The following is a 26,367-nucleotide window of genomic DNA, read 5'->3' as shown; positions in this document are numbered from 1 at the left end:
CCCTGGATGTCTGGGCAGGATTTAGACAAGCCATCCACGAGTGGGGAGATGGCGCAGCCATACTGTGCTTGCTGTTGTTGATCCTCAAACTGCTGGGGGACCTAACCATCATTTCTCTGGCAGCAGCACAGGGAGGAGTCCGGGCAGCCCTGAATGCGATATCACAAGTGTTCCTGTACCATCCAGCTTTATATAGGAAAGCGCTGGCTAGAGCCAGGCTCAACCATGCCAAGTCCCGGGACTTTTCAGTGGACTGGGATGCCATTCCCATCGGCAGGGAAGCAGCCGAGGAAATGGTGTCTATGAAATCAACTGACAGCGGGCATGACCGCCCAGGTAGGCCAGGACCGCCCTCTGGCAGACCCCGCGGCCCCTCAGGAGGACAGGCCGCTGCTCAGACAATCAACCTGGCAGCCAGTGCCCCAGCCGCTGCCAATAACAACCAGCAGGCCCCACTGCTGACTGTTCCAGCAACAACTGTGCCACCAGCCAACCTGATACCTGCCGGCGCTGACCAACGTATCCAACCCAAGTCAGCCTCTGCCTTCTATCCCACATTGGGAGCCCATCAACCCTAAGAAGATACTCACCACTAGGATTCCATTGAATCATTATCGTTGTATATATTGTAGCCCTAAGGAGCGGGCCAAAGGCCTCAACCACTGTCGGAAGTCTGGTAGGGAAACCACCTCCCAGCCTTCCGAGGGGAGAGTTGTGGTATTCGGCAACCGTGAGCCATGTCTATGGCACCCCTGATCTGGGGTTCGGTGGAGGGTCAATGGCCCTCCCCCGAGTCCTGGGGAAGGGGTCTAGTGACCCCCTCCCTACGCTTAGAATTAATGATTGAATCTGTCATGTTTATTATGGTTAACTGTATTCTTAATTCTCCCCCACCCTTTCCAGGGATGGGGGAATCATATTGCCCAAACTGACCATTGTATATGTATTATTTATGCTTTTATGTTATGATTATTTATTCCTATCCATGTAATTATTGTTTGTTGTATATAGCTTCAGTATCTCTTAACCCTTCAATAAAGTGACAACTGAAAATAGATGTTGATCATTATCTAGTGAAAGCTAGAGAAGCGTAGCTTCTCTATAGTAAGGTGTCCACGTCTGTCACACTGCCGTAATCTAATTGAACTCCGGTGTCTGCCATTTATCCTCGGCGGATACCACACATGTATCAGCAAGATTTTAAAATATCCTGTAATTCACCATTTAAAATATTGTGTTGTTAGGCGTTAGGCGTGCAGATCGTTGGAAGAAAGTCTCAAGTAGAAAAAGACCCTATAACCAACTACTAAAATAATTAGAGTAAAATATTTCCTGGTTTTATCTGGTTTTGCCCTTTTCCCTAGAGGATAATTTTTTATCGTTCATGGTTCTATCCATGTATCCTAGGGAAATTGTTTATGTCTATCTATCAAGTTTTAGGCAATACTATAAATAAATCGGATCATGGGAAGAAAACGAAGTAGAGGGTTTCGTCGTATTTTCACAGTAGCTTTTCTCCTATTTCGATCTAGCCAATGCTCTAACCCTGCGGGGCCTATTTGCTAACTCTGCAGAGCAATTATTAACATGTGCATAACCTAACCTAAAATAAAATAAAATAACCCATTAAAAGCTACTGTAAAAATACGACGAATCCCGCTACTTCGTTTCAAATCCATGATCCAATCAATCAAATGACTTAGCTGAATTCTTGTCTCTTAGGGCATCCGTATAGGTTCAGTTGGAACTCCACCCAAATGCGAGATTGCCAAACCATTGCATGGGGTTAGCATAAAATCTATTTTATAAACTCAAATTAACTATTAACCTTTTTTGTGCGATAAAACGGGTGCATCCCCGTTGGGGGACAATTTCACGTTATAGGCACGTTAAAATCGCCTAACATTTATAAACTTTCAACATTAAAATATCGTTTGGTGAGCATAGCAACTTTTTAATTATAACCATAATTTTCGTAGTCCATGAAAAAGTATGTTGATGATTTTTATACTTTATTAAACGATAAAGTTAGCACTAGATTTTTAAACGGCGATTCGACATTGTGGTATTAATGCATCTCTAAAATTATGTCGAAAGATGTAAATAAGTCCATACTAAGCATCTTGCATTCAAGCAATTGTACTACGTCACATTTACTTGAGAAAAATTCCAGATATCTAAGCAATTTTGTCACTTCTTTAATTTTAAAACAATGATTTTCTGGTTTATTTAGCTTCACCTTCTTTTTAAAGTGAAGCTTTCTATAATTAGTTTATGTTCTTACGTCAATCTATCCATCCATACGTTAAGGTTGGCGACTAACGTTAATTTAGGCATTTTAGAAATGTCGTATCGATTTCAAACTAAACATGTTGATTCCTGTAACAATTTGGTACAATTTAGATTGTGAAGCAGCTCTATAGTCGTTTCTAGAAGAATACACGTTAATTTAAAACATGCTGATTTTTAACTTTTTTGACAACATTTTTTTTGTAAGATATATTTATCCTAATTATCTATTTTTGGAAAACAACAAGGTACAATATATTAACCAAAGCAATTAGTCCTTAACAGTATCTTGTATTTAAGCAATTTTGCAACACATTTATATCTTATATATATGCCTTAGTTTAGGCTGTAAAATTAATATCCTGCTTATTTAGTTCTGACACTCTACAAGTACTTACATTCCTTCGACAAACCGTCTAAATTTAGATCTTCGCTTTTATGGATGTTTCCATCCCTGTTTATCTGTTGCAGACATTAGACTATGCATTAACAAGGATAACCTTTTCTTGAAAAGGGGTGCCAAAAAATCATAATCAATAATGTTTGTGACAATTGCAATTGACATCTAATAAATTGAAACTTTAAATGTTTGTTTACCTCCAAATTTAATCATTTCAATGAAATCATCAAAAATCAAAATCCTACTTTTCCCAAAATAGTTATAAACCTTCCCTGGACCTTCAACGCTTCACTCTAAAAAAGAACAATATCGGTCCTTGGTTAGCGAGATCTTAAGCTACTTACAGGAAGACACATAGACATTTTGTTATTTTTTTGTGCTTTCTTAGTAATAGTTAATATAAAAAATAAAAGAGTTTAGAATATATTTTTTATTAGCTACAATGGTATTGTAATTTAATAAGAAAACATTTAAACATGTAGAAGTGGGTAACTTTCATCCATAATTTTCTTCAAATGTCAAGTCTACCATTTGTTATAAGATTTTCTTGGGTAGCTGACTCTTCTGGGGTAGCTGCTCTGGCGAGTCCTGAAAAAACGTGGTATTAAAAACTTAAAAATGGTTTGAATTAGGGTTGGGCCAAATACTTTTTTTGGCTGGATATCCAGCTCATTACTAAGGCTGGATAACCGGATATTGAAGTAGCTAGACTAAATTTGTTCATAAAAATCTGCTGCCGTTTAGCTGCCGAGTGCCTGCTGTGATGGCTGACAGCTGCCAAGTACAGCTGCCGCCGCCAAAAATTATGTTTTGAGATTTCTATAAAATTTAAAAGTAAGGATTTTTGTAGTATATTATAAAAGATTATATGGCCGAATATCTGGCCCTAGTTTTAATAAAAGATGTATAAAAAATAAAATACAATGGCCAGCACACGGTATCGGATTCTACCCCCTCCCCTTTTTTCCTCAGATTTTGTGATGGTTCATTTTTAGTTATATAGACTTTCTTTCAGTTGTAGTTTAATATACAGCTGCCAAAAATTTAAGAAACAATCGGCAGCTTTATCTAATCTGCCAGACCTATAAACGGCTGGCTGCTGAGCCTTAGTACAAACAAAGACTTACTTGCATGTCTGTAGGGAGTAGCTGCAGCTTTCATATCCATTCTTGATACAGCAGTACTGGCAGTTGTTATCCTTGTACCAACATTTCTCTGGGGTGTGGTGACTAGATTAAAATTTTTCCCATTGTGTAAAGTAGTAAGGTTTTATGTCTCTAGTGATTTTGATAAATACTGATCTGATTGAATTATCCATTTTGGATTTTCCTTAAGTCCCAGAGTGGTTTTAGGTTATTGCAGGTTTTTAGCTATTTTCTGTTCTTGGAATCCTACAACTTCGAAGACAGATACAAAGCCCCAAGATGCTAGTGGCGAAGCCGCTATTTTAATTTAAAGAAGGTTCACTTAGTGAACTGAGAATCATCAAACCCATGAATTTCTAACCCTTATATAACCTAAATATTATCAATACATTTTTTCTCTCAAACAAGTTCTTGTAATAATGCTTTTCATTTAAACTTTGATGACTTTGTATAATTAAGGGATGGGTGACATTTTCTGTGGTCAAGTATTGCTTTAGGGGAAAGCACCGAGCAGCTAATGAATATTGTTGGTCTAGTTACCTGTCGTGAATGTTGGAAGAAGAATGGTGGTTGGTGTGGTGGGTATTAAAGTGATGGTTGTTGGATAACGAATGATGGGTGTTGGAGGGCTGGTAACTAAATATAAAACAATAAATATAGAAAGTATAAATGATTAATCTCTTAATTTGGCTAATAGGAATTCAACATTATAACATTATAGTAAGTGTATACAAATGGGTAGTTATAAAAAGTAAAACATAGTTGATGTGTAGAGTAATTTTGTTGGCTCTATTTTAATTTTAATTTTGTTATTCTTGGAGAATTTCTATAAAATGATACAATTAATTTTTAGTGCGTTTCACAACCTGTGGAAGCGATAAGGCTAATAAAAAAATTTAAACAAATAAACTCTATAATTTTTAAAAATAATATTGATTTTTTTTCAATACTATAGTACTGTAACTATAATGCTTGTTTATTGTTTTTACTTTGGTGAGCTGTGCTTCTATGTATGTTGTCATTCTTGTTGTTAACTTATAGGGTTCGGCCAGATACTTTTTTGGCCGGATACCGGATATCCGGCTGATTTTTAATGCTAGATATTTGACCAACACTAGATATCCAGCATTAAAAATCAGTCGGATAGTTTCAATATCTGGTATCCGGCCGGATATTGGAAATGTCCGGATATCCAGCCGGATTTGCGGCCAAACCGTATATCTGGCCTGACCCTAATAAGTAATAACTTACCTAGGTGTATTGTAGTTGTTGTTGTCATAGTAGATGCGGCCAGAATTCACCAGTACTGCCAACTGGACAACTAGGACTTGCAAATATGTATAGTTATTATATATAGTATATGGTATACTAGCCTAGCGACCACGCCCCCAGAGGCCTCTAGGGACACGTAAATTGTTTCTTTTCAATCTTTTTAAAAATCAGCTATTTAACAAAAATATTTTTTCAAAAATGTCCACAGGGCGACGTTTTTTTTTATATATTTTGGTCGATTTCTCTGGGGAGGGTGGTGGTACCCTCCGCCAAAATAGTTATAAACCCTCCCGGAACCTATGAGAAGCTACTCTGTTAAGGAGAACCCGATCGGTTCAGCGGTTAGCGATATCCTTTGGTACAGACAAACAGACAGACAAACAGACAAACAGACAAACAGACAAACAGACAAACAGACAAACAGACAAACAGACAAACAGACAAACAGACAAACAGACAAACAGACAAACAGACAAACAGACAAACAGACAAACAGACAAACAGACAAACAGACAAACAGACAAACAGACAAACAGACAGACAGACAGACAAACAGACAAACAGACAAACAGACAAACAAACAGACATCCTTTTACTTTATTATAAGGATAATAAGTGATGTCTGACAATTAGGATCTTGCAAATAGCTCGACAGATTCAAAATTTATAAGAAGCTTTATGTTATAGAAATATATAGAGATTCAGTTCATTGGTATTTAGATAAACAGGGTGTTTGTTTGTCTGTCTTATACTAAAATAAAATCATGCTAGACTCCATAATTATTGCTCTACTTTTCAGTGAAACATAATGATACAACTTTTAATCCTTATATAAAAGTAACAGGATAACTACTGTCAGTCTGTACCAAAGGATCTATTTACCCGCTGAACCGATATGGTTTTCTTTTACAATGTAGCTTATAACTATTTTTGGGGGAGAGTAAAAACCAGCCCCCCTAGAAAAAAGCCCACCCAATAAAAATCTGCGGGGTATAGGATTCCCCTCTCCCTTCCCCACATCAAGTGCCCCTAGAGGCATCTAGAAAGAAATAAAATACTTACCACGAGCTTGGGAGAAGTGTACATATTGAATAATTAAGTTCAACTGATAGCACTATGATCAAGTATTCAAGTTTATATAGGGAATGAAATGTACTTGTCATATAATGTATATAGAAAATATATGTATAAATTTGCACGCCACATTACAGTAAAGGGTACGTATCTGCTTGTTGTTGGGGAGGTGCTAGGTCGAGCCTTGCCCAAAACGATTCATACTAAAGACGTTAAAGTTGTTTAAATGTTATATCTGGTATTTAATTAAAAGCAGAGTAGGGAAATTACTTTTTTGTTAACAAGTACAACCAATGGCATGCACAGGGTTTCGCAAGGAGGTTGTTTTTCTTTGGGGGGGGGGGATTTGAAACGATTTTGGGTACAACGCATCACCATGCAGAATAAGGAGTTCCAGACAAAGGTTTTGCAATTAAAGGGTTTAGGATCTGTTAGTTCTAAGATTGCCTAATAGCCATGATTTTTAAAAACCTTGGCGTTGAGAAGCTAAACATTTTAGTAGGCAAGATCCCCTGAAAATTACCTATCCTAATCACCAGCTATAAAATTTCAACATTCTACATATTTTTACCAAGTTTTATAAAGTTTTGCTATTGGTTGGGGTGCTAGATCGAATCCTAGATTTTCACGTTTTTCTTATTAGCTTAATGCTCTATAAGACCATTATACTTCTTTAAAAGGTTTCGTGATTTAATACATTTAAGTTTTTTATGACATACTTTTTTGATCATTTTTTCCAAAGTAGTTCAATAATTTTTGAGCGTCGCTACTTATGGATGTTGTCATCCTTGTTTTTATGTTGCAATCTTCTAATAATTTTAATTTGCAATGCATAAGTATTAATCCTTATATAAAAGTATTAGGATGACTGCCTGTTTATGGGTTGCTTAAGTTCTTGTTTTACAGTGAAGCTTCTTATAATTCCATGAAAGATTTGTAACTTTTTTAGTGGAGGGTACACAGTGAAGCTTCTTAAAAATACATGAAAGATTTGTAACTTTTTTAGAAGAGGTTACCTCCATCTTCCCAAAATATATCGCCCTTGAAAAATCCACTTCATAAAAAAAAAATATTTTTCTTTTCTTTTTCATACTAAAGTTGAGATGGGAAGTTGGACTAAACCCTTCACTAATCTCGCAAGTGCCCCTAGAGGCCTTTATTATTTACGTCTATAAAATTTAAGATATGAATCTTAATTTGAATATTTTCACTTGTAAATTACAAAAAAAATAATTTGCGCCTAACTTTCTAATCTGGTTTATTAGACTTCCCAAACATCTTTCAGAGATAAAGGTTCAAACAAAATTTATGTGGACTATATGACATCAAATAAAAGTGGTCAAAAATTATGGTCACAGGAGCCAATTAAGTTTTTCTGGAGACCTGTAGGATCATACCTGGAGCCTGGATTAAACTTGAACAAATATATTTTATGATGGTTTGCACTGGTAATTAATTGCTTTAGAGTTTTGTTATTTCAAATGTTTTGCTGATGTAGAAAAAAATGAGTAACTATTCCAGATTTTTGCTTGCTTTCTGTGCCCGCCAATATGGAGATAATTTAAAAAATAATTCCTACATCTATTTAATGCTTTCTAGCTCTCACACAAAGATAGATATTTCTCAAAGGTTAACTTTTTACAAGCTTATATTTTCCTATTTAAGGATTACCTGTACTATATTCTATACTAGAGTTGGCTCAATATACTATATCGCTATTGGCTAGTTTTCTATAAGTACATATCTATTTCTCAATAAATCAATTTTCTCCCCCACCATTACTATCTAAAAGAAAGAAGTAAATATTTATTAATTTAAATGATTTTAAAAAGATTTTTTCAATTATATTTTTTTCACATTACCATCACCAAAGGGTTAATATGATTAAAATTTTTGTTTTAATATTTCAACACAAAGGAAGTGTCGCAACAATCGAATTCTTTTAAAATAGAGTTTTCTTAAATTTACTCTATTATGTACGTATATTTTTTATTTATGAAATAAGTATTAAATACTTCAATGTAATTCAAATATCTACATGAAGTGAAAAACTTAATTCATTCCATAAACAAATAGAATAAAGGTCTTATCGCTTTGGTCAATGAGAGTTTATTATGGATTATTGGAGCACTATGAGTTTTAAGCATTTTACCATAGGAAGACTCGAGCTCATTTATAGACGTTTATTTCCTATATAGATCTGTCATGGATCTTGATGCAATAAAGCAGGCCATTTTGTAAATGTAAAAAATTGGAAGATTTCATTAAATAAAAGTAATCGCAAATATACTTAGTAAATGATTAAAATCGTCCTATTGATTTCAAACTTAAAAAATAATTCTCATAACAATAAGGTAAAATCCTATCAGCATTTTCTGCGTTTAACCCTTACAGAAGGGAACGGGCCCCAATTCCCACCTTAATAAATCGGGGGGGGGGGGGGGCATATTTAGCCCCCCCCCTCTATCTCGGCTCCGGTTGCATAAAAATGTTTGTGGTGGTTCATGTGCATTTTTAGAGAAAAATTTTTTTATTCATAGCGGTCAGACCGCTCCTTAGCCACTTTTTAGCGCTAAATATTAAAACAGCTGTAGAGCGGCCAACTTTAAAGCTAGGATCACCAAATATTAGGTGGATCTTTTATTTGTCATAACAAAAAAAAATAAGTTTTTCTGACCATCGCCAAAAAACGGCAAATAAGGGAAACCGCCATTTTCGGCGTTTTCGCCGGCAAAACAGAGCTGTTTTGAAATTCGGCGGATGGCAGCTTACAAACGGCAAAATTACAGGTAGGAAATAGAAAATCGGTCAAGGAATGGTCAAATATAATTTAGCCCCCCCCCCCCCCGATCTGTAAGGGTTAACCAAATAATAATTAATATACAGACTTCTTTCCTTACCCAAGATTTGTATCTATTTTGACTGACGTCTAAATTGCTGCTGAAACTGCCTCAAATTTAGGGCTCGGCAGCCGTACTTCATGCAAGTCTGTAAACCGCAGATAGAAATTACTTTTAAAATCCATTGAAGGTCATTATTTGTTTCTATATGGCTTTCAATCTGTTCAGTACAGTTTTACTACCAAAAGAGGTTTAAATAACATATCTACATATGTGTAGATGTATTGTATATACAGATAACTACCTGCCCCCCTTTTCCACAGACCTCTTTAGTCTGCTAGCAAATTATTTTCTGCTACTGTGTTAATATTCCCAACACAGTTGGTTGATATTCAAAGACCCAATTGAGTGTCAGCAAAAGGTTCTTGGAATTAGGACCCCTCCCCCCTCTAGTTACTCTAATATTTAAGTTGCCGAGTTGTTCGCGGCGGCCGAGCCTTGCTTTAGTGCACAAAATAAAGATAAAACATTTTGAAACGGCTAGACAGCACCTTAACTTCAGAACGAACTTCCTTGGAATGTTAACCCTAAAAGATCTTTTCGTTTAAGAAAGAAGGCTGTTTGACTTTTTAAGCTAGTTGGAAATAATTTGTTTTAGGATATTAGGTTAAGTAACATCCAACAGACAACCAACCCTTTGAATGAAGTCCTAACAGTGCATGGTAATGAGTTGTTTCTCTTGGGAGCCATGGCTTTTCCCCTACTCTAATAATGTCAAGTGTCATTCATTATAATAATTTTGGCGCTATATACAAAGTACCCGGTTATGCAATGATACTCAACTCCCCTCCCCCCTCACTTTTTTTGTTTGTTTTTTTCCTTTAGGTCAGGTTAAGTTTGGTTATATAATGGATAGTCACGCAGGGTCAGGGCACCCTAATAGGAGTTAGAAATTAGAAAACAAATTACCCCCCCCCCCCCCCCCTCCACACTCGCCTCCTTATTCTAAATTTATTTTATAATAGATAACATTGTTCAATCGGCGTTTTTAATTTTAGTTGTCTTTTAAAAGCGAAGCTTTTCTAATATTAGGGTAGGTCCGTACGTCCGTCTGTCCGTGACGGATAGCTTTTTTCGTTAATTTCGTTAGATTTCAAATTTTGCATGTCTGTAGTAGTTAGGTACAATTTAGAAAGCGTAGCAACTCTGTATTCGTTACCAGAATGTCCGTACATCCATTTTCAACATGTTGAAATTATCACTATTATAATGTTATAAGCGAAGCAACTCTATAATCAAGTCCCAAAAATGTAAGTATGTCCCAAAACATTATCCTATATTTAATTATATTATTTAATTTAATTTAATTATATTATCCTAAGCAATTTTTCAACAAATTTACTTACAATTTTGCTTTGACTCTTTTACATTTAAATTCTGATTATTCAGTTCTGACACTATACAAGTGTTATTGTCCGTTTTTCCTACTTTTTCAGTGCTTCGCTTGTATGGATGTTGTCATCTTTGTTTAATGCTAAATACTTTAATTCAAATTACCATTTATGGTTTGTTTCTGTTCATCAGCAAAGTCATTGATGAACAAACGGACAAATTATGTAGCAGAAAATGTCGAAACATTTGCATTTGTCCGAGCGACCAACGAACCATATAAATTATATGTATTTTTTAATAGGGAATGTTCACGATAAATTTCAATTGTCTTTTTTAAATGTTAAATATTCCCTGAATGTTTCAGACACACATTCAAACACATTGCATTTTAGAGTAGCTATGATACTAAAAGTTTGATTTCATGGGGTTGGAATGATTGGGTTATAAGACAATAGCTGAATGAATCTAGTACATCCCCAACGATAATGTACAAAATTACCTCTTATGTAGATTACAGTAAGTGGTTGTAACGTTTGGATATTTGACTGGATAAACCAGCTAATCAAAATTTAATTAAAGGTACCCAAAGTTTGTAAGCAAACGAATATGAGAATGTTATTATAAAACTCTGGGGACTAGTGTAAAACACAGCCCAATTTTGCCTCCCTCCCTGGAAATTATATTCAATAATCCTGTTAAACTTGGTCTTAATACAATATTTAAAAAGTAACAACTAATAAGAAATTGATATTAAGGCAGTTTTTAAAATTATATTTACTTAAAATAATGGAAGCTTTATAAGTTGGAAAGATTTTTAATGTATATAATAGATTTGAAATCTGCAAAATTTTAAGGATTTTTTTTATAAAATTCATTTTTTATATAATTCTTTATTTAAAAGCGCAAATTCAATTTAAGTTAATTAATTTTGACCAATAGGATAGGTGGTTTGAAAACTATCTGCTCTCTAATTGGTTGAATGATGTACGACATTTAAGCTTCTCCAATCAGGGCGCAGATAGTTTTCAATCCACCTATCAAAGATGTCAAAATTAATTAACTTAAATTGTATTTGCGCCTTTACATAAAGAATTATACATCAAACGAATTTTATAAAAAAAAATCCTTAAAATTTTATACAGATTTCAAATCTATTATATACATTAAAATTCTTTCCAACTTATATAGATTATTGAACATACCATAGTTCTTAAGCAGACATCTTACTAAAAATGAGGCAGCTAACATTTTGAATGCTTTCGCTACTTTTTATCCTTGTCAATTAAATTCTTCTAATTTACTGTGTACTAGTTTACTGTTATTTTTTTTAAATCAAAAAGATTTAGATTGTGTCATACTTCGCCACCTTTTACATAATTGTCCATACTATATTAAAGTCCGAAAATAGCGATGGTTTTTGAAGAGTTAAGAAAAACAAAAAAAATAGATCAGTTTTTATATTATTCACATATTTTATTGGTTTTGATTTCAAATATTTTTACATATTTGCATTGCAAATATTACAATTATGACAATATTAATAACTTGTTTGTTATAGGATGTGCGCGAAGCGCGCTAAAAATATTAACCCCCATTAAAGTGAAGATGGTTGATGAGAGGGGGTTAAAACAGTACATATAAGGAGGTGATGTTGAAAAAAATGAAGGAGGGTGTACAACACCCTTTAAAACTAATAGATGCCCGTAATTAAAACTATTTGATTATGAGAGAACTATTTGTTAAACATTGGAAGACGCAACAAATATTTGTAGATTTTTTTTGGTAAATTTGGAAGATTTTTTTCCAGTATTTATTTATCCAATGACAGAGGCAAGGAGGGCCCCCTTCAAGGCTCCAACAAATCCAAGGATGGCAGGGGCGAGGTCAATCTGTTGGTCTCGTCTTGGGGCAGCAGCTGGTCTCTGAGGGTAGCTGGACTTTTGACGCCAGACCTTTTGGGGTTTGTTGTTGACAGGGGACCTAGGGGTGTGTTGATGTGTTTGAGTATTTTGTTTGCAGTACTCAGGAGTGGGGGTGCAGTTTTCGTATCCGTTCTTGGTACAGCAGTAATTGCAGTTATTGTCCTTGTAGTAACAATCCTTAGCTTTTGGGGTTCTGGCATTTTGGTTGTGGTGATTGTTGTTTTGGGTATTTTGTTTGCAGTACTCTGGGGTGGGGGTGCAGTTCTCATATCCGTTCTTGGTGCAGCAGTACTGGCAGTTATTGTCCTTGTAGTAACAGTCCTTAGGCTTTGGGGTTCTAAAAAATTTATTTCATTTTAAAAACAATATAAATTATCCTTTTGTTCTTACTGTGCTGGAAAAAAATTCAATATTAGGTTAACTCCAACTTACGTATGTCAGGCAAACAATAAATATTTTTAAACAACTTAGACCAGTTTTAACCCGCGGAAATTAATCGGATTCGAACCATACTAAAAGTTAAATTACCTAACAGCAGGAGTCTGCTGAAGATTTTTATCATGTTCTTGAACAATGTAGCACATCTCATTTCCATTAGTTTGAGTATAGCAGCACTTGGTACAGTCAATTCTAAAAATTAAAATATAATCATAAAAGCGGCTGAAACGCAGTCAAGAAGCAGAATAACCATAAATGTTTTCAAATGTTAAAATACGCCAATTAGTTGGAGCAATCGAAAAAAACAAAAGATGAGAATTTTGTATTCTTTAAAGCTTTATGAAAATAACATAGTTTTACTGTTCTATATTAAAATTATTTGTTATTTAAGAAAAGTACCCAAATTTAGCATTAAAGTAAAAATTTGGTTACCAGTGCATATTTACAGTCCAGTATCCCCTCCCTCCCCGATTAATATGTTAAAAGACATACTTTTTTTCTCTTCCTTTAGAAGTGTAACATTTTTCCTCTCCATTGTAGTTTCTCGTGCAACATTTCTTTGAAGCATTCATTTCATAACATTCTTGGTTGGAGCTGAATTTAAAAATATTATTAATTTACAAACTTGGATGATAATATAGAATAGTAGCGAAGTAGGCTAAGCACGATGGCATACATAAAAAATATATTTAAAATGTATGCCTAGAGATAGATAGCAATAGAGTAAGTGAAAAATTACAGAAAGACAGACAAACAGACACATCATACTTTTACACAGACAGAAAATATAATAATTAGGACTATTGATGATTGACATAATAAAAGTATTAGTTTTTAGAAGATAAATAAAATAATATAAAAGACTAAAAGCATAGATTTAAATATTTTTATTCGCATTGTGGCGATTCTCCTCAAAGTGTCCTGTCGAGCGTAAAATACCTCCTGACCTTATTTTGGTATTATTGAAAGAGATGGAGAAGTTTTTCGTCTGTTTGTTTATTAGTTATTTTATGTTAAGGTAGGTTATATAGAGTGCTGGGTAGCCCCACAGGGTTATGACAATACATATAAAGTGTTTTATTAAAGGGGTTTTCAGTGCTCGATATGCACTTTAAGTGAGATCACCCTCAATCCTGATAAGATTTTTAAATACTTACTTGGGGGCTGCCTGTACCAGAACAGCAAGCTGGAAACACAAAACCTAGAAACAGAAATAGTTATTAGTTATAAGGTTGTTAATAAATAGCTTAAACCATACAAATCCCCAGATCATACCAAAAATTTTCACTTTGTAAGCTTGAGACAAAAAGTCCTAATATTTTTTTATAGGACTAGCGGCTAGGGGCTTAATATTAGAAGGGGCAGGGAAGGGCATAAAACGCCATATACCATGTTAAGCTTTACTAGAATGGACATCTCAATCGTTTTGTAGTTATTAAAATCTTAAGCTAGAGACAAAAAACCTTATTACTTTATATTATAGAATAAATATATCAGGGATGGATAAAACATTAATGAATCAACTACTGTGATATTAGGGGTGGAAAAGTTTGTTCAGTCTTATTAAGATCTTATACTACCCCCTAAAGTTATGTAGCTAGCGAATGAAAGAACAAGTTTGTAAGTTAATAAGGACAGTATCATTTACAGTTCATTCACCCCTCCCTTCTTAATAGATATAGGATAGAATAGAAAAAGATGTATAGATAGATTTAATATTAGATAAAGGAAACTAATAATAGTTAAGAAACTTAAAATAATGGATATTTTTTTATGAACAAATATAAGATTGAATTAGATAGATGAAAAAATTATGAAGAAGGCAGAGAAATGTATGAAAAGGTGATAAAGCTTACCATAATCTTTAGAGAAGCTTCCATGTTGATTTCTTTGTAGGAACTGATTTCTAATCGGCAAAGTTTACCCTTTTATAGGGGGCTTGAGAGATGAGTAAAAGCTAAAAAGCGCAAATATGTGGAATATATATACATATGTATGTATATGGGTTATTAATGTCTCAAAAGCCTTTTCATTGCATGGTTTAGAAAATGTGTGGGTAGAGTTTTTAAAATGAAGCTTATTTTTTCTCACAAAAATTGTATATTATGAAATCATCCAATTTTGCATGCTTTTTTCATCAAATTGGAAAAGATATTTTTCATAAGATAAAAAAAACATAATTTTACGGAACATAATAAACAAAAATGTGTTGCAAAATTGCATAAATAAAGGATACTGTCAAAAACATCTTAGGACTTGATTATAGAGATGCTTTGCTTATAATATTGAATCGTGTTGTCTTAAGAATCATTATTCTAAAAAAACAGATGCTTTTTATGATTATATCATAATTGAGTATTGTAGTTTTATTAAGTTGTCGATAGTAAGTCAGCAAATACCACCAGTTTTATTTAAGGCTTTGTATTCAATTTAAAAGGCTATTTTGTAAATTATTTTTTTGCTGTATTTTGTGGACGTGTATGTTCGCCGCGGCGGTAAACAAGAGAAATTTGGAAGATGTCCGTATGACGTAGGTGGCGTAATGGACTGGTTGTAGCAGGGGAAAAAAAGACGTGTATTCGAAATAAAAATACATTCTTACCTTAAGGGTATAGTCCCTTTCGTGGCAACACCCCTTAAGGGTCGTTTCTTCGTATTTTTACAGTAGCTTTTCTCCTATTTCTAGCCCCTGTAAGGGGCACTAACCCTGCGGGGCCAATTGCCTAACCATGTGGGGCAATCCCAGTATAACCTAACCTAACCCAAAATAGCCTATCAAAAGCCATTTTTATAATACTACTAATCGCCCCTTAATGGGCGTTGCCATGAAAGGTACTTTACCCGAAGATATGTTAGATATAACCATAGCTTAATAGTTATTTATCGTATAGTTCGTATAGTATTATAAACAGCTTTCCGCGGATATTAAAATGAAAATCACAAAATTAAAACCATATAATAATATTTGTGGAAAATTTTCAGTTCAATACATGATTTTTCAGTATGGCTGCAGTCAATTCTAGTTCAGTGATATTATTTGTTTTTATTTGTTATTTACTATTAAAGCCTGCTAAAATTCCAGTATAACACTTTTCCCTATCAAACTTTCATCCTGTTATTATACCAAAACACTAGTAGCTTCGCCCCTAGAATATCCTATATCATTTTACTTCTGTCAAAAAAAAACCTTACTATTTTAAGTTAGAGTTAAAAAATAAACTATATTCCTGCAAATTTTAGTAAGCCATATCTTTATAACAAAGTTTTGTCAAATAATCCCTCAAAATCACTTATTCAAAAGGGTGTTGTTGTGTTTTGTTCTAAAATTTTGGGTACTTTTAATTGATTGTAGAAACTTTTCTACCAAAACTTTTTATCAACAGACTTGAATTTATTCATTTGTTGAATTTGTCAGCTATTGTCTTGACCTTTAAGATCATGATTATGGCTAACAAAAAATGAAAGGGCGATAATTTTCCATACTGTCATTTCCTTCCATCACAGCTGGGATGTAATATCTATTTCAGAATAATTATCTCATGTTCAACCCTCTCATGTTATTGAACTCTATACAATAGAGTATTAGTAGATCTAGATAGAAGAGGTCTTGGGTTTGTATCTGGTGCACTATGTCTGTTGCGTGACATTTCTTTGCTCAGTTTCAACTCAATACAATATACTTTTAAGACTCAAAGACAAAAGTCGTGCAATTTAACTTTATTAAATGTAAATAAACCTAGCTAGAAAAAAAATTATGAGAGATCCATAACTATTATTCTAATATTCTAAAATAAGTGGGGATGTACAATTTTCTCCCTGGTTAAAATAAAGCTTCCCTGCAAAAAATAACCTTGTCATATCATCCATTTAAATGATTATATATGAAGAAATGCGCCTAATTTTATCAGATATCGCTTAGCTGTTCTATAAATGTCTACTATTTTTCTTCACTATCTAAATACTTAAAAATATATATCACTTAATTTATATTATATTTAGTGCTTAAAATTTACTAGGATTCTATACACAAAAAATGTGATTAATAGATTTATGATATTATTTTTATTAAAGAAAAGAAGGGGTTGTTGATTTGTCTAGCGGTGTTTTGTCTAATACACTATGCATTTTAAATGTACGGCAAAAGAGAAAAGCTTGGGGTCGAGGTCCTTTCATTTTTACTGTGAATTACCGGATGAAAAATATTTTAGAAATCATAAAGGAATATGCCTGTTCATAAGAAGCGCAGCTATAACGAATTAACAATACCTTTAAAAATAGCCAAAAACCAGCCCAAGACTTAAGTCTGTAAATAAAATAGCCTTCAGACTATTTTAACTTTAATATTTAAGTCCTGATTTGGGTTTAACTTTAGGCTAGTTTTTTAAATCGTTAAATACAGCGTCTCTAGATGCTAAGGACGAATTATAAAGTAGTATTTTTTGTTTAATTTAAGTTATCGTAAACATTTCTTTCAATTGCTCAATTTAAAAAAATCACCCCTCCTATTTTTGTTCATTTTTATTTCAATACTAAAACCAAAATAATATATGAATAAGGTCTTGCTCAAAGCACCATGAGGCTAGGGGCGCAAACACTAGTATTTAGTTTTAAAAAAACCTAGTCTGAAGTATAACGGCTTATGATACATTCAATAAATATAATCTATACACGTTTTTTCAAGTAAAAAAAATGCAAGGTATTTATTCTGCAAGAAAGGACAACGAAAATACGTGGATATATTGACAGAGGAAAAATTATCGTCGATTTAGGTTGCTAACATTCACCTCATTTTTTTGGTCAGTTCGTTCATACGGTAGTTGGGTAGGGGATGGGGTGAGGGGGTTAATGGAGGTATCGTTATTTTAGCCACTTGCGAGTTTAACTTCATTAGAGAACATAAAATTCTAGTGCAACATCCAAGTAATGATATATTGATTAATGCAATTGTGTTTGCAACAAACAAAAAACGGGTAAACCCCTCAATCATACTTGAACAAAGATGACAACATCCATAAAAGCGAAGCTCTGAAACGGTAGGACAAACGGACATAAACACTTGTATAATGTCAGAACTGAATAATCAGAATGCGAATGTATAAGAGTCAAAGCAAAATTGTAAGTAAAAATTGTTGAAAAACTGCTTGATACAGGATAATGTTTATGGACATACTTACATTTTTAGGACTTGATTATAGAGTTGCTTCGCTTATAAAATTGTACTTTGTTGTCCCAGGAATCAGTATACCAAAAATCAGACCAATCGGATAATTTTGTCACATACAAATTTGTTGTTAAAAATGTAAAAAAATCAACATGTTTAAAATGGACGTACGGACATTCTGGTAATGATTATAGAGTTGCTGCGCTTTCTAACTCGTACCTAACTATTACAGGAATCACCATGCAAAATTTGAAATCGATAGGACAATTCTAACATGCCTTAATTAACGAAAAAAGCTATTTTAAAAAGTAAAAAAAATCAATATGTTAAAATAGGACGTACGGACATTTTGGTAATGATTATAGAGATGCTACGCTTTCTAAATCGTACCTAACTACTAAAGGAATAACCATGCAAAATTTGAAATCGATAGTACAATTCTAACATGTCTAAATTAACGAAAAAAGCTATCCGTTACGGACGTACGGACGGACTGACCCTAATTATAGAAAAGCTTCGCTTTTAAAATGTATAAGGCCAGAAAAAAAACATACATTCTAAAACATATCTAGAATAAATTTGACTGTTGTTAATTCCGCACATTCAAACATTTATCGATTTAGCGAAATGGATTCCTAAAAACAGAAACGTTGATGTATTAAAAATTTAGATATTTACCGGATTTATTTTTCTAGTACCAAAGAATATAGTTGATAAATAGATAAATTTCTGTCATTAACGTTTTAGAAGAAACTCAAATTGCAGTGCACGGAAAGAAAGTGTTTTCCCTGTGGAAAAATCTAAAAATCATTTAAATGTCGCAACCAGTAATCTATCCTAATGATACACCATGTAAATAGCTGGCATAATCTATAATACAAAGTAGCTTGATGTCTGTCTGTCTGTCTGTCTGTCCGTCTGTCCGTATGTCCGTTCGTCTGTCTGCCCGTCTGTCTGTCCGTCTGTCTGCCCGTCTGTCTGTCCGTCTGAAGCTTAAGATCTCAGTAACCGCTAAACCGATTGGGCTCTACTCTTCAGGGAATATACCTACTGGCCCTGTGTTGGTTTTAAGCTATTTTCTTGGGGGTATGACACCCTCAACCCCTCCAAAACTGAAAATCCCCCCCAAAAAAATTGTTTTTAGGTAGTTACTTCACATAAATTAGCAGCACCAGAAATTTTTATTTTTTTTTTAAATCAACTTGGGGCAAAGCCCCTAGAGGCTAGAAGCGAAGCCGCTAGTTTTATATATATCACTAGTGGTTGCACCTCTAGATGCCTTTAGGGCGATTTATCTGGGGAGGATGGGGATACCCTCCCTCTAAATAGTTATAAACCTTCTCTGAACCTATAAAAAGCTACACTGTAAAGCAGAACCATATCGATGTAGCGGTTAGTGAGATTCTTCGCTACAGACAAAAAAAGCTTACTACTTTATAAAATAGGATTTATGAAACTTGTAAATATATTAAAGAAGTATGAACGAAAATTGGGCCGAAGCACATTGAAGATTGTAAAGTTAATCTATTTTATTTTTATGCAAATAAATATATTTATAAATGAAATCAATGTAATTTAAAATGTATTGAATTATATGTAAAATTAATCTGTAATTTACTGCTAATAAATCCTATCATATAATATTTGAAATAGCCGAGTGTTTTTTTTTCTGTTTGATTATTATATTGAGCAAATATCATATATCTCTAAAATCACTTTCTTCGTCAATCTATCAATATGATCTGTATATAAGCTTTGCTTCTTTAATTTTTAAAGGGCAAAAGATCTAAGAAAGATGTAATAAGTTTACACTTTTCAGGGAGGTATTGTGGTGTTTCAGTTTGTAATCTTTCGCTTTAATATCCGCTGGATTAGAACCTGATCTATAAATTACTGAAAAATCATGTATCGTATATAATTATAAACAATTTTCTTCGAGTAAAATAAAATCATAAAATTTATATTCTTTGCCCGGGCCTTCTGTCCCCCGGGGCTAAAAAAAGTTAATTTAATCATTTGTAATTAACTATTCGCAAAAGCAACATATTAAAACTACTTTATCACTAGGTCTGTATATAAAAGTTACACGCTGTCTTTCTGTCTATGTATTTGTTTGGCTAAAGAACTTTCTTATCACTGGACCGATAGGGTTCTTTTGGTGAAGCTTCTCATAGATCCTTGGAAGGTTTATAACTATTTTAGTGAAGGATACCACCACCCTCCAAAGAGAAATAATGCCTGGAAATAAATTTCCCTTGTCCTCCCAAGAATATTTTCTATATACTTTTTAGTTGCGAAGCTACTCTATAATTAGGGTCGGTCCGTACGTCTGTACGTAACGGATTGCTCTTTTCGTTAATTTAGGCAAGTTAGAATTTCCTATCGATTTTAAACTTTGCCTGATGATTCCTATAGGAGTTAGGTACGAGTTAGGTAGCGTAGCAACTCTATAATCGTTACCAGAAAGTCCGTACGTCCATTTTAAACATTTTGCTTTTTAACTTTTTTAACAAAAATTTTTATGTGATAAAATTATTCGATTAGTCTGATCTTTGAAACACTGATTCCTAGGACAACAAAGTACATTGTTATAAGCGAAGCATCTCTATAATCAAGTCCTAAAAATGTAAGTATGTCCTTAAACAATACCCTGTATTTAAGCAGTTTACTTACAATTTTGTTGCGTTCGATATTTATATTCTGATTATTTAGTTCAAGTCTTATAAAAGTGTTAATGTTCGTTTGTCCTACCATTTCAGAGCTTCGCTCTTATGGATGTTGTCACCCTTGTTCTATATAAAACTATTCAAAAAGGAGGGTTGAATAACCTCCACACCCTTTTTTAAAGTGCCTTTGTTATGGTCCGATACTATAATGTAAATTACCCGCCCTAGGCCAGTATAAAGAGCACAAAACTTATATTTGGTATGTTCCTTGTAATTTTCCTGTCTTTTTTTTGTAGAAAATATATAAATAGTGTTATTGGTTGGACTGAGGATGGGAGGGGGGATAGAGCAGAGAAAATTAATGAAAAAAAGGAGTCTTTGTAAAAACGATCCCTCCTTCTATCTTATATTTAGACGTGTTACAATTGTCCTATATATTTCAAACTTGGGAGATACTAAAAAATCCATTGGTCCATTAACAAATGTTGATTTTTAAACTTTTCCAAGATATAATAGTCATATTCTTCAGTTTTTTTTAATTGATTCCTCTAACAATAATACACACAAATTACAAATGTTCAATGGTTTTAGTACGTTTGATTGAAGAGTTCCTTTTTATGGATGTTTTCATCCTTTTTTATATTAGTAGTTGATTAGTAGTATTTATCCACTACAGTTGCTTAGTGGGATATTTGTAAGCGTTACTAAATTTGAATTAAAGTAACTTCATTCCTTGACACACAACACCCACCTGAAAGAAAAATGGATGGGTTTGTTTTTACTTTGGATCTCTCGGGGTTTGTCAATAAATATAATCTAAAAGTAGCATATAAATAACTATCTAAGCATCCTTACAACTTTGAGCTGTTTAATCCAGCCGTTTACAATATTTGACTAGACAACAAAATTAGCAATCTTTTTGCATACCCTTTAAATGCATAAATGAAAACCTACAATTTCCCGCTGTAATTTGCAAAAATATAGTCTAAGTATGTTTGTGTGTGAGTGGGTACAGTGTGTATATGATATAAACAATAAGATATATAAGTTTTCCGGAATTTTAAAGTTAGGGGGAGATTTAAAATCTGCATCAAATTTTAAGGATTTTTTATAAAATTCGTTTTTTCTATAATTCTTTATCTAAAAGCGGAAATGCAATTTAAGTTTATTAATTTTGGCATCTGTGATTGGTGGATTTAAAAAATCTGCGCTCTGATTGGATGTAGTAAATCATTCAACCAATTAGAGCGCAGGTAGTTTAAAATCCACCTATACTATTGGTCAAAATTAATTAACTTAAAATGCATTTCCGCTTTTATATAAAGCATTATACAAAAAACGAATTTTATAAAAAATCCTTAAAATTTGATGCAGATTTCAAATCTCCCCCTAACATTAAAATTCCGGAAAACTTATATATCTTAATAAACAAGGATGACAACATCCATAAAAGCGAAACTCTGAAATGGAAGGACAAACGCATATTGACACTTGTAGAGTGTCAGAATTGAATAAGCAAAATATAAATCTAAAAGTGAAAACAAAATTGTAAGTTATTTTTTGCAAAACGGCTTAAATACAGGAAATTGTTTAAGGACATACTAATGTACATTTTTAGGAGTTCAGATGAATGGGATAATTGTATCACATAAAACATAAAAGACATTCTGGTAACAATTCTAACATATTTAAGTAAACGAAAAGAGCTTAACAGTTTCGAACGAACGGACGGATCAACCCTAATTATAGGAAAGCTTCGCTTTTAAAAACCTACACCTTTCCGCTGTGGTTTGCAAAGAAATGGTGTATGTGTGTGTCGGCATGGAGGGAGGGGACATTAGGCTGTTTATTACACTAGTCCCTAAAGTTTTTTTTAATAACTTTTTGTTATTCGTTGGTTTCACAACTTAAGGAATTTTTATTGCATTTTGCTTGGTCAGATGAGTGTCTAAACGTTTCAACCACTAATTGAAATCTATAGAAAGGGTAATTTTGCGAATTAAAATTGGGGTTATACTCAAGTTTATCATCCATTGTCTTATCCCTTTAGATCACGTGTATGGGTATATACTGTGTATATTTGATATTGCTTTTGCTGTGCTACTTATATAAACAAGGATGACAACATCCATAAAAGCGAAGCATTAACACGTGTAGAATGTCAAAATTGAATAATCAAAATATAAATCTAAAAAAGTAAATTTGTTGCAAAACTGCTTACGTACAGTATACTGTTTAAAGGCATACTTACATTTTAGGAGTTTAGATGAATAGGATAATTGTATCACAAAAAAAACATTAAAGGTTAAAAATCAAGATTTACGGACATTCTGGTAACAATGTCTAAGTTAACGAAAAGAGCTTAACAGTTCCAAACGAACGGACGGAATAACCCTAATTTAAGGAGAGCTTCGCTTATGAAAACCTACACGTTTCCGCTGTAGCTTGCAAAGATACAGGGTATTTGTGTGTGTGTGTGAGTATTGTGTGTATATAATATTGTTTTTTTTTCTGTTCTACATATAGAAAGAATAGACCCTGTGGATTTAAGAATGAGAATAAAAAAAACATATCATATTTAGTTAAAAATGTATTTTTTAGCTACCATGGCAAGTTAGAGAGCATATTAAAACATGTTAATATAAATATTGTAAAAACTTTCATCAATGATTTTATGGCTGGAAATTTTACCAATTGTTATATGTCTTTGTGTATGTTCTCCTGGGGTAACTGACTCTTCTGGGACTGTTGTGGTGATTCCTGAAAAAAAGTGGTATTAATATCTGTAAATGTATTTGATTATACAATTATTTTTAGTGGCAAAGCAACTCTTTAATTCCCCTCTTTTATCTAAAATCTTTATTTGTTGGTTTGTTCTAGCAATGTCCAAACTTTTCTACCTACAATTTTACTCATAAGAGAGAGTAATTTTGCAAATTAATTTTCCTCATTTGTCTTATCCCTTAAGATCCCTGAGTTATTTGACTTACCTGCAGGTCTTTTGTGAGTAGGAGCAGCTTTCATATCCATTCTTGGTACAGCAGTACTTGCAGTTGTTGTCCTTGTAGTAGCATCTATCTGTGCTGTGGTGACTAAAATAAAATTTTAATGATTTAAAGAAGGCTCAAAACTAGATCCTTGGAAAACATTTAAATAATTTCTGGCCCCTTTGGGGAGCTAAAAACCATTGGAGTAATATTCCTACAGGACTACTCTAACCCTTATTTAACCTATCCCATCCCACAGTATGAGAAATTATTACGATTTCTCTTTAGCACAGTTCATCAATCTTGATTTTCATTAAAACTCTGCATGCATATTTGCATTTTTGCACGCAACATGTGGTAAAATTTCAATTTTTTTCTTTTTTTGCAAAATTGCAGTTAATTTTTTCATTGCATTCCCAAAATGAGTCAGCTATAAAAATCGCATGTATACTAAGTCAGCTTTTAATAGATGAATTCCTTAGGATAAAGTTAACTTTCGGAAAATTATATACGTTGCTGTGCTCGTATTATTAAAATGAATTGTATAAACAAAAATAAACAAAAGCGTTTGTCTGCTAGAATTTCCTTATTAAGTTTGGCGGATTGTGGGGCAAATTTAATTATATACTAAACTATATCTATTTGTATATATTTACCTATGGTGGTTGCTAGGAGAACGGTTGTTGTTGTTGTTGTTGTAGTGATGTTCAGAGGCAATGAAACATTTCTCAGGATATGAAGTTGTGCAACACTTGGTACATTGAGAACTGAAATAAAAAAAAGTCATCGATAAGTAAAAAGCTCATTAATAATAAAAGCTCATTTAGAATGAGAGAAATAAAGTTTGATTGAATTTATATTGCAGAAATTGTAGATTATAATCAAAAGACACATTCTCAATCAAGTTAACACATTTTTGCATCAAGTGAAGCAAAATAATGCAATGAAAACACACATAAAAGAAATTACACAGTAATCTCGAGAATCCTTTTATGGAAGTAATACGATGTTTTGGTGTCATTATGTGTGTAGCGAAGGATCTCGCTAGCCAATTAACCGATAGGGTTTTCCTTTGGAGTTTAAAATTTATTTGGGGGAGTAAGGGGGTTATCTCGACCCCCCCCCCCCCCTAAGATAAAAAGCCCTTAGAAACACCCAAAAGTTTGGTTTTATTTTTAAAATCGACAGTAAAGGGTCGACTTAGGGAAGCACTTTTTAGTCAATTTAAGAAATGGTTTACCTGTATTGGCTGCTAGAAGTGGTGAAGCAGCTTTCATAACCATAAGAATCCTTGGTACAACATTTCTTTGAGGCATTCATCTCATAACATTCACGGTTAGAACTAAATATAAAACAATAATTATAAAAAGTAGAAATGATTTATATCTTTATTTTATCCCTAAGAAAACTTAAAACATTGTTAGAACAATCTTGCCAAAGCCATAAAGTAAAGAATTATATTTACCTAGGCCATAATAAACAGGATATATCCTATATTTTTGTTTATTTATTAACAATATTATAAGATAATTTTGCTTATGGTTGAGAACCTTTCTAATCCAGTGGAAACTAGATGATTTTGGAACGATTAAGCACAATATTGTAAGCAAAGCATTTCTGTAATAAGACCAAAAACGTAAATTCATACATTTGATGAAATAAAGCAACTTTTCAAAAATTAAAGAGCTGTTACTCATTCTTTGTTAATTGTCTGGATTGGTGAGCTTTACTTTTATGTATGTTGTCATGCTTGTTGGTAACTTACTTAGGTGTATAGTAGTTGTTGTTGTCATAGTAGTGGTCAGCATTCACCAGTACTGCCAACTGGACCATCAGGACCTTAATAAAATATAGTTACTTAAAATCTCACAAACTACACAACAGAAATGAAATATTATTATACTAGGGGCAGCGTTCCTAGCATCTAGGAACTTTATAATCAAAGGAGGTTGGAAACTAGTAAAATAGCCTAAAACCATCAAGGGATCTATATGAAGCTTCCATAACAAGAAGAACTCAATCGGTACAGTGGTTAATGTAATCTTAAACAAAACAAAAACATACTATTTTATATGATAGGATAGAGGCTTTATATTGGTCCTAAACTATTTTTTATACTATAAAACAGATCCCAACCCACACAAAAAAGGTTATCAACTTCACAACAAAAAGTTTAACATATTTTTTTTTTTAAAAGGATACTTATATATCAAGTCTGTATATTGCTAGGATGCTTGTCTGTCTGTATATATGCTTGTACTAAAAGATCTCGCTAACTGTATAACTGTTTTGGATATACTTTCAGTGAAGCCTTATATAGGTCTTTAGAAAAAGACATCAAACTCTTATCTATCCACCAAAATCAATATTGGGCCTCTTTCTTAAAAGATATTACATTTGATTTTTAAAACAGAAAGTTTAAGATTTAAATATAAATTAAAACTACGTACCACAATCTTTAGAGAAGTGTTCATTTTGAATAATTTAGTTGAACTGATATCCTTACGAGGCATATGCCAGCTTATATAGGGGAGGTTGTAAACTTGTAATTGGTGAAAATCATGACATACATGTATATTGAAAATATATGTAGGAACAAGAACGCGGAATTAGCGTAAAGGGTTACGCAGTACGCACCGGGGTTTAAACCAAACTTTGTCATACAAGAGACTTTAAAATATATATCTACTCCTGTTATGTCCAACACATGACATCAGTAGAAAGACTAAGGGATATGACTTCCACTTAAACAGACCATGTACAATGAACAATTAGGAGTTT

The 26,367-nt window shown here is 33.2% G+C and overlaps 3 protein-coding genes across 4 annotated transcripts; all 3 read right to left on the bottom strand.

Annotated features, from left to right (window-relative positions):
- Window positions 1-3,104: 3,104 nt before the first annotated feature.
- Window positions 3,105-6,193, bottom strand: LOC145305787 (uncharacterized). Of its 2 annotated transcripts, none has more exons than XM_080147594.1 (5): window positions 6,169-6,193; window positions 5,086-5,162; window positions 4,375-4,470; window positions 3,817-3,918; window positions 3,105-3,277 (listed from the first exon to the last, which is right to left on the bottom strand). In XM_080147594.1, the coding sequence occupies exons 1-5, from the start codon at window positions 6,190-6,192 to the stop codon at window positions 3,214-3,216; spliced, it is 363 nt and encodes a 120-aa protein (XP_080003720.1). In that variant the 5' UTR covers window position 6,193; the 3' UTR covers window positions 3,105-3,213. The 2 variants fall into 2 exon arrangements, with proteins under 2 accessions (XP_080003720.1, XP_080003721.1); XM_080147595.1 differs by having other exon boundaries at window positions 4,375-4,473; window positions 5,095-5,162.
- A 5,671-nt stretch (window positions 6,194-11,864) lies between these two features.
- Window positions 11,865-14,824, bottom strand: LOC145306529 (uncharacterized). The gene is made up of 5 exons (XM_080148697.1): window positions 14,629-14,824; window positions 13,930-13,973; window positions 13,265-13,366; window positions 12,863-12,964; window positions 11,865-12,671 (listed from the first exon to the last, which is right to left on the bottom strand). Exons 1-5 carry the CDS (start codon window positions 14,650-14,652, stop codon window positions 12,227-12,229), a joined length of 717 nt encoding a protein of 238 aa, XP_080004823.1. The 5' UTR covers window positions 14,653-14,824; the 3' UTR covers window positions 11,865-12,226.
- Window positions 14,825-23,176: 8,352 nt separating this feature from the next.
- On the bottom strand, window positions 23,177-26,123 carry LOC145306528 (uncharacterized). Its single transcript, XM_080148695.1, has 6 exons — window positions 26,037-26,123; window positions 25,352-25,425; window positions 24,827-24,928; window positions 24,243-24,353; window positions 23,590-23,691; window positions 23,177-23,359 (listed from the first exon to the last, which is right to left on the bottom strand). Exons 1-6 carry the CDS (start codon window positions 26,097-26,099, stop codon window positions 23,287-23,289), a joined length of 525 nt encoding a protein of 174 aa, XP_080004821.1. The 5' UTR covers window positions 26,100-26,123; the 3' UTR covers window positions 23,177-23,286.
- Window positions 26,124-26,367: the final 244 nt, after the last annotated feature.

Source organism: Acartia tonsa, chromosome 14, assembly GCF_053477335.1.
Source record: "Acartia tonsa isolate MP-2025a chromosome 14, ASM5347733v1, whole genome shotgun sequence".
Taxonomy (NCBI): Eukaryota; Metazoa; Arthropoda; class Copepoda; order Calanoida; family Acartiidae; genus Acartia; species Acartia tonsa.
The sequence above is the reverse complement of the archived record's forward strand: the minus strand, read 5'-3'. Positions and strand labels throughout refer to the sequence as shown.

Excerpts from the sequence above, each read along its gene's own strand:
- LOC145305787 (XM_080147594.1), bottom strand. The coding sequence starts at position 6,192 with ATGTACACTTCTCCCAAGCTCGTG. Across the intron at positions 4,471-5,085 it reads AACAACTACAATACACCTAG|TTACCAGCCCTCCAACACCC; the intron begins GTAAGTTATTAC and ends TTTTATATTTAG. Across the intron at positions 3,919-4,374 it reads TCTTCCAACATTCACGACAG|TCACCACACCCCAGAGAAAT; the intron begins GTAACTAGACCA and ends ATTTTAATCTAG.
- LOC145306529 (XM_080148697.1), bottom strand. The coding sequence starts at position 14,652 with ATGGAAGCTTCTCTAAAGATTATG. Across the intron at positions 13,974-14,628 it reads AAGCTTCTCTAAAGATTATG|GTTTTGTGTTTCCAGCTTGC; the intron begins GTAAGCTTTATC and ends TTCTGTTTCTAG. Across the intron at positions 12,672-12,862 it reads CAGCAGACTCCTGCTGTTAG|AACCCCAAAGCCTAAGGACT; the intron begins GTAATTTAACTT and ends TAAATTTTTTAG.
- LOC145306528 (XM_080148695.1), bottom strand. The coding sequence starts at position 26,099 with ATGCCTCGTAAGGATATCAGTTCAACTAAATTATTCAAAATGAACACT. Across the intron at positions 24,354-24,826 it reads ACTTCTAGCAGCCAATACAG|TTCTCAATGTACCAAGTGTT; the intron begins GTAAACCATTTC and ends TTTTTATTTCAG. Across the intron at positions 23,692-24,242 it reads TCTCCTAGCAACCACCATAG|TCACCACAGCACAGATAGAT; the intron begins GTAAATATATAC and ends ATTTTATTTTAG.